The sequence below is a fragment of the Pimephales promelas genome, chromosome 11 (assembly GCF_988280905.1).
Source record: "Pimephales promelas chromosome 11, fPimPro1.hap1.1, whole genome shotgun sequence".
Classification (NCBI taxonomy): domain Eukaryota; kingdom Metazoa; phylum Chordata; class Actinopteri; order Cypriniformes; family Leuciscidae; genus Pimephales; species Pimephales promelas.
The window spans coordinates 25731800-25746329 of record NC_142779.1 but is presented as its reverse complement, the minus strand read 5'-3'; the positions used below and the strand labels follow the sequence as shown (position 1 = coordinate 25746329).

At 48.0% G+C, this 14530-nt stretch overlaps 1 protein-coding gene across 1 annotated transcript; it reads left to right on the top strand.

The window, feature by feature from the left end:
• The first annotated feature begins 3126 nt into the window (after positions 1-3126).
• Positions 3127-12133, top strand: LOC148977195 (uncharacterized). The gene is made up of 3 exons (XM_089117414.1): positions 3127-4856; positions 4953-10243; positions 10401-12133. Exons 1-3 carry the CDS (start codon positions 3127-3129, stop codon positions 12131-12133), a joined length of 8754 nt encoding a protein of 2917 aa, XP_088973540.1.
• Positions 12134-14530: the final 2397 nt, after the last annotated feature.

Below are 14530 nucleotides of genomic sequence, written 5' to 3'. Positions count from 1 at the left end.
TAAAGAACAGCCCCAATCTGTGGAAAATATATGCTCCAAATTAATCATAATTCGTTGTGTTTAATTTCGTCATATATACCTGAAGCAGACGTGTGTTGTGACACACCCCTCGTTGAGTGATTTAATTCATGTGAGAAACTCGGTTTAACGAATATTCTATAAGTTGCTGATCCAGATCATTGATTTTGGAATATTCTTCCCCTGAATTCAAATTGAGCTATAAACTTAAGCCGAGATTCTTTACAATTTTATGGTGGAGAAATTCAAAGGCATATTTTAAGCTTTGTTGTGTGTGAAATTAATGCAGTGACAATTTTTGTATACTTTGCTGTTTGGTTGAGAAACACGACCGCGCGCCGTCGCGTGACTCAAGTGCGCGCCGCCGCAAATTGAGAATCTGCAGTATCTCTCAAATCCGCAATTACATGATTGAATGTGCTTAACGTTTTAGTCGTGGTAATTGTTAAAGATAAATTGCAGTTCAGAATACTGATATTCACTGTTAAGTGTTTAAGGTTAAACTGTAGTTTGTGACGAAAGTAATATTTACCTGTACAGACGTGTACATGTTAAAGATATTCTTTCGACTCGCCTGTTCAAAACGAGATTCTTTTGTCAGGACGAAAGAGGAAATTTAAAGCGATGTTCCTTTAATCTTCCTAGAGGCCTGATTTAAATTCGTTTAGTTAACGAAACACTCCAAGTTTTAACTTTTGATTTAGCTAACCAGATGTTAAAGCAGAACATATCAATCATTAAGTGCTAAATGATTAATGTGTTTGGAGTAAGCCACAGACGTAAATTCCTGTGATAAGTGTACGTGTAAGCGCAGTAAAATAATTTCTGCCTCACGCACCCATGAAAATAGCACGAGAATAATCCGCCTGGATTTTATTGCATGCATTCAAATTTTGCGCGCCCCAGAAGGGACAATGAAGTGGTTCTGATTGTAATTCTACTCCTCAACGCTAGAGCGCAGCCTAGCGCCTCAGAGTTTCAAATTACCACCAGACCCTTTTCATCGACGTGAGCAAAATAGTGCCATCGCGTGGACATTTGTTGAATAGGTCTTGTTTTCCTGAATTTCCCTTCCCAGTCATTGTTAACTCTCATAATTGAAGCGATCGCAGCGACGCTCGCCTCTCCTCGTTCTGTTTGAGATTTCAGTCTATTTTCAGTTGGACTCATTCTGTGTCAATTTACAACAAGCTGATTGGCATCGAGAGTGATATCCATCCGTTAATTTTCATAATCTCATTCAGATTTGGTTTTGAGAAAACGTAAGAAGATGCACCTGAATTAAATTCTCATTTAATCTCATGGATTGTGTTATGGGCATTTCCACTTAATTTTCGTTTCCCTCCAAATAAGGTTATTGACTTCTCCCTCGGGTAGATCAATAAGTCTTATTAATAATTTACTTTTCTCCTTTCTGATAAATTGATTGGTTTGTTAATTCGTCTCAAGAAATTGATAACTTTTGTTGATTTGTTTTCAATAGATCAATAACTGTTATTAGTTGTGTGAATTGATAACACTTATTAATTTTCTTTAATAATTTTTTTTGATTAATTAATTTTTTTTTGAAAAAAAATTTAATTAATTTTTACTTTCATTTATTTGATTTTTTTTTGTTTCTTTTCTTCCCTTCAGCCTGTGATACCCTATCACATTGCCTTAGGGATTACGTAACATCTCTGCACACGCTTATTTGAATTTAATTTAAAACCTTTGAATTGCAATTTCAATTAAGTGTGTCTTTTCTACCAGGCTGACCACAGAGAACACGCCCTCTGGTGGCCCAAACCCGCCACTGCGCCTGTGTACTCCTGTGTCTCCTGCCCCACTCTCTGACTCTCTCTCTCCCTCTAGGGTATTCTGATTGTCATACTTCCCTTTTTGTGTTTTCTTCTCTGCCCCTAGGTAGTAAGATTTTGTATTTTATACCTCACAAATACTCAATTTGGTTTAAACAAGGTCAACTTTAATTAATTTTAGAGCCCCTTTTTCTGCCACATTTCAGTATTTTACAGGAAACATTCTCTTGTGTGTGGTGATCTGATCTTCATCCCTGGTTGGTCTCCAGTGGACGGATTTTTCCTACCGGCGTAACCAGCGCTAGCTGTGGGTGAGTCTCGGACCCTCCTGTCTCTGTCCATTGGTGCGGCACGCAACAAGACATCAGCAATCTGGTAAATTCCACAAAGAGGGGTCACTCACGCTGCGACACAAGGCAATTTCGGAACGTTCTCGCAAACCGGGGCCTAAAAAGGGGCCACCCTGAGAAGGGGGTTCTGTGAGTACACCCTTTTTGCAGTGTCGTAAGCAGGTGACATCCTCGGAATTGCCAGGTCGTGTTAAAAGTCGAAGTTGTTTGAGCGGGCGCACCGTGGTAGATGTACAGGAAGGGCCCGCGGACACCTCAGTTGAGTGTCTGGAGCGACGGGGGAATTTTCCTCACCATTGGTTCCATTCAGGAGTGATTTCGGGTCACCCCAGGCAAGCTGAATTAAGGTAAAGAAATACAGATCATTCACTTAGCATAGGCCACAAGAATATTAGATATTCTCCCTTGTCGTCTAAGTGCTACCCATTCGTGCCTCAGAAAACACACATAGCCGGCACAAGCCTTCTTAGTCCCCGTAACACTTTCTCAACTGTAATCATTCTCTGTATCCACAGACCCGTTAGTCCCAGTGCCTAACCCCATTTAAGTTTTCTCTTACCTTGCTGTTTTTCTTCTGCTCTCTGTTCTGTGTGAACTGTGCCTTTCAGGTCACCCAGAGACACAGCCTACAGAGACACCCCAGGAAAGCTAAATAACAGACTGACAGCCGAGCCGTCAGTGGCAGCAGTGACCCACTGGCTCCGGCCCTGTCAAATCTTTATTTAGGCCCTGCGCTGACATAAACAATTTGTCTCTCTCACCGTCTAACTGTCTCCATCAGTTAGCCAAAATTCCCGTAAACGGCATCGTCCGTACCAAAGGGATAGCGCCTAAATTGTGAACAAACTTGCATTTGGTCTTTGTGTGTGTTGTGCTCCTCTCGCCTACAGTAAGCCAGTATGTCCCAGTCTCCCCACCCGGCCGCCCATTGGGACAGCCTTGAGACATGGCTGACCGCCATGACCGCCGCGTTCCTGCCCAAGGAGGACAGCGACGCTGAGCCCCGGAGCCAGGAACAGCTGGACGCCGAACTGGACACGCTGATGAGGCAGGACCCGACGCAGAGCTACAGCCACAAAGAATGGGCCCGAATCGTGGGAAAGCTGGCCCATACGCTGGTCGCACAAGCCCGCCTTCACGAGAGAACTGCCACCGACCTGGAACAGGAGACGGCAACTCTACGGCTCCAAGCGGAGGAGGCCCGGCGCGACCAAGCAGAAACCCAGAGTCGTCTAGACCAGCTACTACGCGACGAGGAGGAAAAGTACCCAGACCTGCAAAATGAAGTGCAAAGACTTCAAGAGGCCCTGGAACACCTCCGTCTGGACACCGACCAAAAGGACTTAAACGAAAGGAAAGCCAGAGAGACGCTCACCGAAAAACTGGAACGTGGTGACTCTCTCCTTACCAGAGCCAAGGCTGAATTGAAAGACAGAGACGCTAAAGCTAAGGCCTGTGAAAAACACTTGAAAACAGCCCAAGCTGAAATTGATAAACTTTCCCAACAACTAGATCTCTATAAAGACGAGCTTGACGCCGTCCACCAAGAACTAAAACACTCCTATAAACTGCAGAGTGACCGAGTCAGGGAAACGCACACTACAAAGTTTTCCCTGACCAGTCGACCCGCACACTTCAGTCAAGACTCCAGAACTGTGATGGAGGACGGACGTCCACCGTCTCAGACATCTGCGGACAGCCTGCCAGGGTCCCCGCCCTCTGGAAAAGGGGGGGCCTCACCGTCAGTCCCTGACACTCGCCACGGCATGGGCTTCAAAGAACTTGACAAGTTGGCAAGAAACATCCCTACCTTCACACCAAACCCTGCAGGAGGCCACGATGTTCATGCCTACCTGAAGGACATTGACTTTCATTTGAACACTGTTCCCCATGTCACCCCGTGGGACAGGTTGTATCTGGTCAGAATTACGTCCAGTCGGGACGTACGCAGCTTCCTGGATCGTCAACCAGACGCTGTCAAAACGGATTACCAGCAACTGCGACAAGCTTTCATCCGGGAATTCTCTGATCCAGAAACTGATCAAGGACTAATCACCGCGATGAACCTCAAGCAGGGACGACTGGAAACTCCGCAGGCCTATTATGCTCGCCTCAGGCAAGCCTACTTCGGTGCACGGAACGAGCCCGGAATGGAAGAGGACTTTAACTTCCGAACTTTGTTCCTCCGAAATCTGCATCCCACTGTGAGCCATCACTTAGGGGTCCTGGCATGCCCTCAAACCATGACAACCCAACAACTGCGAGATTTGGCCCACAAAGCTTTTATCAAACAGAAAATGGTTTCTGAAAAGACTGTTAGAACTCCCTCTATCTGCCCCATCACTGATCACCACTCAGAGCTGGCACTAGAGGGCGCCCAACAGCAACACACTAACAGACTGTTTAACAACGACTCCAGAACGTTTCAGGCCAGCAGAGGGCAACGCAACCGTGAGGGTGCACGCCCCAAGCAGCAAAGCCGACGCCCTGAGTCCTTTGGCAACCCACGGCCTCCCCACAACCAAAGGGGTGGAGCCACCCGGGAAGCCAGCCAACAGTCAAGAACCAGCCGAGCTCCAGCAGCAAGAACGCCTAGCCCAGAGCAGCGGCAACAGAAAACTCCACGGCAGGCCCCAAGCAAGTCCAAGTCCAAATCCGAGCCTGCCACAAAGACAAACAGTAAGTCTACGTCAGAGAGCGCAGAGATCCTGAAAGTTCTGAAAGAGCTTCTTCACAAGAAAACTGACAAAGAGGATAGGCCAGATTCTTCGTGACTATGGGTGAGGACTAAAAGCCTGTCTGACAGCCCTCCTATTGAATTAAGCTCCCCGAACACTGCTCTCCTGACACAGACCGCTGAACCAGCTGTCACAACACCGAGTGACAGCGATACACACTCCTTGCTGTTGCCCACCACACATCCCGAAGTGGACAACGCAACCCCTCACACCAGCGAACAAACCTCTGAGATACCTGAAAGTGCTGTTTTGGTTGTGTGTCTCCACAGCGAATCACGAGACACTGACCCTAACTGTTTATCGATCACCACACAAACCCCATCGCCAAAACTCCTGGGGAACCTGATCGAAAAAGGACTAGCACGCAAGCTGTATCTCTCCATCACGCTGGAAAATAAAGTGAAGCTTGAAGCCCTGGTCGACACGGGATCGGACCTCACTCTGATTTCAGCTGAACTCTTTGAAAGACTCAGATTTGAAGCTAACAAGCAAAACAGAACTTTAAATTCTCAGAACTGTGGGTTGAATGTGCAGTCTTACAGCCAAACTAACATCCGGCTTGAACAGATAGCTCCCATCCATCTGACCATCGGTCCCATGAGTCTCATCCATCCTGTGTACATTTCACCTATGGACACATATCCTCTCCTTGTCGGCAAAGATCTTTTAGATCGCTTTGAGCCCTTAATGGACTTCAAACAACTGAAAATTTGGGCTCAAGTGCGAGAACCTCTCCCCTGTCAGCCACCCAGATCAACTGAGCCAGACTGTCAGGTCACCAAGGTCACGGGAACTTTCGCCGACAGCCACCGAGACACAGACTCAACACTGGAGCGAGATTCAAGTTCACCCCTCTGCACTTTCCAACTCCCCAAAGACTCTGAGCCCTTCTGCCCCAAGGTCAACACTGACCTGCAGCTGAATGGTATACCCACAACAGACATTGTGCTCGCGCTATGGGCAGACAACTCTGCCATTAGCCTGTCACTTTTCACTGAACTAATTAAAGTCACACCTGATCTTCCTTCTGCAAGCAAGCGCACACGCTTCCCTTTGAACTCATGTCCATCAAACATGGTGACTGCAAAAGGTATCTGTGCTTTGAACTTGAACTGGAATAACAGGTGCCTCACTCATTACTTCCTGGTCCTGCCGGACCCGCCTCACAACGTTTACATTGGAGCAGACGTCCTGATTCGCCTCCAAGCACATGTGGACATTATCAACGAGGTATTGTGGGCCCCATTGACTTTACAACCAGCTGTTGTTCCCACACACACTGACAACCTCATGTCAGGCCAGACCATCCCAGAGGTCTGCACCTTGATCAGTGAACAGGACACTGTAGTACCTGCTTACACCAAAGGGGTCGCTGTTCGACTCAACATTCGACGTGGTCAAACCCTAAACCACACATTGGGTTTCTTTCAACAGTCACCTGAGTGCATTGAACTTGGACTAACACTGGAAGCCACGCCCCTCACTGAAGTGTCATCGCGTGCGGTCTACATCCTGTTCAACAATTGCATCGCAGTGGACATCACAATCCCAAAAGCCTATCGGCTGGGATGGCTAGTGAGCCATGATTTCCCTGACTTTGAATTGACTTTACCATTTATCGGGCCCCTCCCGATCGCCATGATGCCCGACGGGTACACAGGCGACACACTGCGCACAGCCCCCTTCAAGATCATCTCCATTGCCTCAGTCATGCCAATGGACAGAGATCAAGTATGCAGAACGGAGCTGACGGACGACCGACACCTCGCTGTCTACACAGTCTCCAAACAGCCTGCCTGCGAGACGGATGGAACCTCTGCTCCTACGCTCGTCAACTCAACGGGTGACTCACTTACTGAAGAGCCCTATCCAGGATTTGAATCTCAAGTGCAACAAATCCTATCCGACGCTGATGCTATCCAGGACGATGCAGATCGACAAAGACTCAGACAAGTCCTTTACAAATTCAAAGCGTCATTTGCCAAAGACTCTTTAGACTGTGGTCTCACCCACCTTCACACCGTGCGCATTCCAACGCACCCTCAAGCTCCCCCTACCTATATGAGACAATACAAAATCCCACTGGCGTCACACGAACCGGTGCAAGAGATTATTGACTCCATGCTTGAGAAAGGTATAATTCGTCCATGCAACAGCACCTATTCTGCTCCCATCTGGCCGGTAATCAAACCGAATGGCAAGTGGCGACCAACGATCGACTACAGGAAACTGAACCAACAGGTGCCTCTGTCACGATGGCCCATGACCCAGCTGGAGCAAGAAATACCCCAGATCAGAGGAGCCACCATCTTCTCTACGCTCGACGTGGCCTCTGGATTCTGGACCATCCCAGTACATCCAGACGACCAGCACAAGCTTGCTTTCACTTTTGGCAACAGACAATTCACTTTCACCAGGTGTCCATTCGGCTATGCTAACTCACCTGCTGAGTTCAACATCTTCCTGAACAAAGCATGCCCCGATGCGAGAATGAGAGGAAATCTCATCTATGTGGACGACGTGCTGATGAAAAGTACCACAGTAGCCGATCACCTGAAAGAAATAGACTATGTTTTGAACCAGTTAACAACTGCAGGTGCCAAGATCGCCCTCCACAAAGGACAATGGTGTCGAACCAAGGTTAACTACGTGGGACTACTGATCGGGTCACAAGGCATCGAACCACAGACAAGTCGCATACAAGCTGTTCAAAACATCAAACCCCCCACCAACGTCTCTGAACTTCGAAGTTTCCTGGGGGTGTGCAATTACTCACGGCAGTTCATAGAGGACTATTCAGACATTGCAAAGCCTTTAACTGCCCTGCTGAAAAAAGACTGCCCGTTTGTCTGGACAACCGTCCAGGACAATGCCATGAAAGAGTTGAAACGTCACCTGTGTACAGCTCCATGCCTGGCCTACCCTGACCCACACAGAGAATTCTACTTGGAAGCTGGATTCTCCCAACACTGTCTCAGCGCTGGTCTGTACCAACGACATGACCAAGACAAAAGGGTAGTTGCGTATGCCAGCAAGACACTTCTTCCACCAGAGACTAAATTCTCAGACTGTGAAAAGGCGTTGCTTTGCACCGTGTGGGCTATACAAAGATTCTCCAACTACATTGGAGCTCAGAAAGTTATCGTAGAGACTTGTCATCAGCCTGTCATGTTCCTCAACAGCCAACGCATCCGTGATGGTGTGGTCACAAACTCCCGCATCGCCACGTGGTTAATGGCCCTCCAGGGTCGCAATGTTGAAGCAAGATATGCACAAAACCACAAGTCAGCCCTGGGCAACGGCCTGGCGGCCTGCCAAAACTGCTCCGATAATGTCCCACCTGCAACAACCCATGTGGAAGAACCACAACAACAGACCTGTCACAGGTACTTTGAGGAAAATGCGTGCCAAGGTATGCCAACAGCCTACGTCGACGGATGCTCCTACAACCAAGAGGGCGCTCGTCAAGCAGGTGCTGGTGTGTTATGGGTAAATGATCTGCCTTGCCCACCGCAACACTTCAAGCTAGGACCCCAGTCATCACAATATGCTGAAGTGGCAGCCATTCTCATAACTCTGCAAATAGCCTCGGCCCACAACATCAGAGAACTCCTGATTTGCACAGACTCGAACTATGCCAGACTAAGTTTCACATGCCACCTTCCAAGCTGGAAACAAAATGGCTTTAAGACCTCAAACGGCAAGCCTGTCACACACCAAAATTTGTTTCAAGCATGTGATAACCTAACTAGACAACACGACATGATTGTCTACTGGAAAAAGGTGAAAGGTCACTCCAAACAACCAGGCCTCGACAAGGACCTGAACGACCGTACCGATGGCCTCGCCAAGGCGGGCGCACTGCACGGTACTCCATGGGCACCTCCTGCCCAACCACAAACCTTCGAGGTGGCAGTGCTAACCCGCAGCAAACGAACTTTCCCTGCCACACTGCCCACCTCACAACCTCTCACCCTGACTCCGCAGATCTCAAACAACGACATAGCGGACATGCAAAACTCTGACACCGCATTAAAGACTTTTCTGCACCACCTCTCAGACCCCACCAACCACCCACTCACGTTGGCCGACCTCGCGGCCGACCCTTGTCTGAAGCGCCTGCACGACATCAAGCACATGCTGCGTGTAACGGACAACATCTTGTGGTATAAGCCTGATGACACCACAATGCCTCGGCTTGTCGTTCCACAGTCCTTAAGGGGGGTGATGCTGAGGTTTGCCCACGACGCACCATGTGCCGGACATCACGGCGTCAGAGCCACTTATAAGACACTGAAACAAGTGGCATATTGGCCATGCATGCAAAAACACGTGGCGGAGTACATCAAAGAATGTCTGATTTGCTGCCAGTTTCAACCTGCAAATCCACACCACAGAGCTCCGCTGCAACGCAGGAAAGTCACATTCCCGTGGTCAGACCTGCAAATCGACTGGGTAGGACCTCTACCCCGATCAACAAGAGGCAACAAATACTTTCTCACAGTCGTGTGCCAGTTCACAAAATGGGTAGAGTGCCTCCCAGCACCCAACGACACCGCCCAGACCACGGCATACCTCCTGATGAACCACATATTCTCAAGGTTCGGATTGCCAATGAGTGTCAACTCAGACAGAGGTACTCACTTCACAGCTGAGATAATGCAGCAGATATGGAAACTCTTGGGTGTCCAGGTTCAACTGCACATTAGCCACCAGCCCAGTTCATCAGGCCAAGTTGAACGGTCAAATCGGACTGTGGTCAGTATGCTGAAAAAGTATGTGGCCGCCAACCAGAAAGACTGGGACATGAAACTCCCGCTGGTGCTAATGGCCCTCAGAGCTACTCCGCAAGACTCAACCCAAGTGTCTCCCTTCGAACTAATGACTGGACGGCAGATGACACTGCCCCTGCACCTGTTGTACCAGCCAGGGGACTCAAGTCTCGTCACCGCCTGCACCACTCACCAGTACCTCGAAGAGCTGCACCGGCATCTGAAATCAACCTTTGCCTTCGCTCAGCAACAGCTTCAAAAGAGCGCAGAGGGTCAGAAAGCGTACTACGACCGGAAAGCGTCACACCAGGAACTGGCTGTGGGTGACAGGGTCTGGTACTATAGCTTCGCACAGCCACAACACACAGCCTCCAACCGGCTGTCAAAGAAATTCCTGCCACGCTGGACAGGACCTCACGAAATTGTTGACAAACTTTCACCAGTAGCGTACCGCATCCAACTAAGCCGGGGACAGAAAGACCCTGTGCTCAAATGGGTCCACCGCAACCAAATTAAGAGACATTCGGCTGCTGGCAGGGAGAGGCGGGGAGGGGCCAATGCAAACTAACTTGTTTCTCATCCTAGGAGCGGAAGACTGTCCTGCAAAACCATGGACAACTCCCGCTGACACACTGCCTCTCTCTCTCTCCCCCTCTCTTTCACCCCTCTCCTCTGTTACTGCTACTAGGATGCTACTGTGGTTTACCATCCTGTGCCTTCAAGCGATCAGAGGGCAACCACCACCCGACGTCATCTCACCAGGCCCGGCGTCAGGCATCGTGCTGAGGGAGCAACCAGGTCTCTTGATCACCAACTGTCAGACCCACACCCAGAAAGTGTACGTCCGACTAGATCCCCGAAATGTCTACAGAGCACACTACCCCCGCACTGTAATCCAGTACAGCTGGGCTGGTGCCCGCTGGACCGAAGACTCCCTCTCCCACGCCGATGCTGACATCCGGCACATGCTGAACCAACTTGAAAAGATGACCGTCACCCAAGCCGAATTAAGCGGACACAATCGCCGCCCCAAACGTTTCCTGGGAGCCCTGCTCGGAGCCGCAGCTGCCGTGGGAACCCTGTTTAACATTGGTATGTCCAGCGTCAACGCAGTCAACCTAGCTACTGTAAGACGACACGTGGCCGAGATTCAAACAGAGATCCCACAGTTAAGAGAACAGCTCACCACGCAGAGCGCTTCCCTGCAGACCATCGGAAAGACTTTAAGAGGAACTGTGGTAATTCTCAACACCCACAGCGTCCTCCTGAACCAGACTGTGAACTCCATGAAGCAGCTGTTCAATGACTTTCAAACTGACTTTGCCCAAACGCAGCTTGTCACCGCCCTCATGACAGACATGCTGCGGGAGGTGAGCTCCTCCATCGACAGCCTAGCTATGGGCCGCATTCCTCCCTATCTCATACCTTTGAGCCTGGTCCAAAATGTGCTGGCTTCCGCCATCACCACGCCAGCCGACCCGCTCCAAGTCCACCTGGCCTACTCTCTGGGCAGCGCCATACCACTCTACGTCGACCCCGAGCAGAGGGAAGTGGGATTCCTCTTGAACCTGCCCATCATAGAGTCAAGCCGAATCTACAGACTTAAGGACATTGTCAATGTGGGGTTTTGGAAAGGTAACACGCACATCAAGGTTCGCACCCCCGATGTGGTAGCGTACCATGACAGCGATCCGCAACTGTACCTGGCTCCAAACCTGCACATGTGCACCTTGACCAAAGACATTCATTATCTCTGCCCAAGCAAACCCTTCCTCAGAGACAACACTGATGGAATCTGTGGATTGCAACCCATGTCCAGTGACAACCGGTGCCCTGCTGAGGCCAGACCTCGCATGCAAGTCGGCGAGACACGAGCAGAAATCATCGGTGACCGCTGGCTCGTAAACACTCCGGTTCTCACTGCTACTCTCACCTATGACCAACATGACACTGCCACTCGGGTCAGCCTGCTCAACCAGAGCATGTGGATTCAAGTACCTAAAGGTGCCATCCTCCACGTCGATGATCTGGCATTGTATCATCTCCCGAGCAGTGAATATGAATCCGAACTGGAAATCCCCTCCTTCTTCAAGGACCACAACTTCACCCTGGGTCCAGAACTGGAACTGGGAATTGAGACAGGGGGGTCACAGTTAATTGACATTGCTCCTCTTGACTCTGCTCTGCAAGCTTTGTCTCGACAACCTCCTTTGACTACCTCACCTGTTATCCGAGCCTGGAGCGCAGCCGACACGGCGCTGTGCATCTCCATGGTAGTCAGCCACCTCTTAACATTGGGCTTGGCCTTCATCCTATACAGGAGACTCAATGAGGTGCGATCATCTACCGTCAAGCTCACCAAAGCTGTATCCGGAGGCTTCCGCCGAAACCCTCGAAGAGAAGCTCCTGCGCTGGAAGTTGCCAGCGACCTCATTGAGTTAAGCCCCCAGCCCTGATGATCCCCTGCTAACAACTTCATGATTCACCTTCCATCCTCCCATGCGTGATCGGCAGAGGACGTCTCCGCAGGGACGTCATCTTCCAATCAGGGGGGAATGTAGAGATTCTGGGTCGGACATCATTAACCAGTTTGCATGCAATTACTCAGAGCGTGGTTGGCAGAGACCCTTTTAACACATTCCTACGCATATGTGTTTTAATTCAACTTTGACTTTTACTGCAGTCAGGCGCCCGAGTGTCTGGGGTTACCTGACTAAGTGTGATTTAGGACGAACACGGAAACATCACGGGGCAACATCCCCCGCCCGTAACGACAGTTAATCTGACCGCGATCAGATTAACTCTCTCTCCTCTTTGATCCTTTGACACCTCCAAAAGCGAGGGAACTCTGGAGGCTAACCAGACTTCGTTTGTTCTATCGCAATATACTTGCGACCCGCTGACCCACACCTACATGCAACACACACACACATCAACGCGTCCGCACGCTGAACATTCCTGCACGCACACAAACACGGACATCTCTGAAAGCTTGTAAAAGAGTTACCAAAATTATCTAGTATGCCGAAATACATGTAAAAGAACTGTAATTCACTATTTCAGCTTCGAATGGACTCACGCGTGTCAAAGAAGTTTAGATAACTGTAATACAATGCTTTAAACATGTAATTCAATAATGCTGTCAAAATAGTCCAATGTGTCTGATGTCTTTGTAATCCTCATAGCATGATCTGTCTTTTAAACTGTATATCGATATTGTGAAATGTATACCATTATGTATAAGTTTGTTTTCAAAGTTAGCAGAACTTTTCCTTTGTCTTAAGAACCAAGATTAACAACGTGATATGTTAATCAAGTGGGCGCGCGCTCCTTCAGTTGTGTGACGCTCATTGGCCATCCGAGGGTTAGGGGGGTCCCAAAACACCCTTGAAAAACTCTCGCCACGGAATCATTGTGCTCTTAGGCTCTTAACTCTTATGTCTCCTAATTTCTTAGCTCTCTTACCTGATTGCTCTTGTTCTTACTCTTAAGCTTAGACTCTTGAACTCTTTCCGGAATTCCTTGGACATTCTCGGCGTCTTCTGAAGCTTTTTAAAGTTATCAGTTTTCGTTATTTTTACTTCGTTTACTTTTGCGAATAGCCAGTTACAGTTCGTACGTGTGTCCTCTCCAACAAGAAGACACCATCCAGCACGAACTCGTTTTGAACTCCCGCGACGCACACCCACGTGGGGAGAACAAAGGAACCTGTCTCCAGCCTCACGGACAACCGCACGCTCCCAGCATACAAAGGTCTGAATAGCAATTTGTTCCATCAAATTTGAAACTCAAGATATAATCCTGTGGTTGTCTCTGAAGGTTTAAAGCTGTGCTAGTAACTGTACTTCTCTTTGTATTCCCATTTTCCCTTGTTTCCTTTTTAGTTTCACTTTCATTTTGTGTACATACATATATCGTGTGATTTTTGTAGTGTAACTTAGTCGTGTGTTTTTATTAAACTCATTTATACATTCTTTGCCATTGTTTGTATTAATCACATAACAAAGCCTCTTTAATATTAGATCCTAACGCTACAATCTGATTTTGTTGAGTGCACAAAACATTGTCAGAAAATTAAGCTAAACAGATCAAGTGATTGATAGTTTTACAGATCCGCACGCTGGCGTGCTGACTGAGAAAACTGTGTAATCCTTGTTGTTTTAAAGAACAGCCCCAATCTGTGGAAAATATATGCTCCAAATTAATCATAATTCGTTGTGTTTAATTTCGTCATATATACCTGAAGCAGACGTGTGTTGTGACACACCCCTCGTTGGGTGATTTAATTCATGTGAGAAACTCGGTTTAACGAATATTCTATAAGTTGCTGATCCAGATCATTGATTTTGGAATATTCTTCCCCTGAATTCAAATTGAGCTATAAACTTAAGCCGAGATTCTTTACATGATGATGATGATGATGATGATGATGATAATAGAAAACATGCACATTGTGGCATGGTGTCCTTTGCTGCTCTATAAACCTATGAATAATAAGGAGACCATGGTTTCTGTGTGAATTAATTATTCTTGTAGACATCTTTTGAAAATGAAACAATTGCGTGAGTTTGAGGAAGATAAAATTAATTAACTTTTTAATATTTTTAAAGTCAGAGTTGTGTTAATATATATACTTATTTGATTAAAAAAAGTAAAAAAAAAAAAATGTAATTATGAGAAGTGCCCTCTTTTTCACTTGAGCCCCTGCCCCTCAAAATTCCTGTGCACGTCCCTGCATGCAACACCACGAGTGGCAAAAGACATAGCGCCAATCAAGATTGGAGTAGTTCCATTACAGACTTCAGAGCATCATGCCAAATGCATTCCCCAAATCGTAGAGAACCGATCCAGCG

Excerpts from the sequence above, each read along its gene's own strand:
- LOC148977195 (XM_089117414.1), top strand. The coding sequence starts at position 3,127 with ATGACCGCCGCGTTCCTGCCCAAGGAGGACAGCGACGCTGAGCCCCGG. Across the intron at positions 4,857-4,952 it reads AAGACAAACAGTAAGTCTAC|GACTAAAAGCCTGTCTGACA; the intron begins GTCAGAGAGCGC and ends ACTATGGGTGAG. Across the intron at positions 10,244-10,400 it reads GGGAGGGGCCAATGCAAACT|CGATCAGAGGGCAACCACCA; the intron begins AACTTGTTTCTC and ends TGTGCCTTCAAG.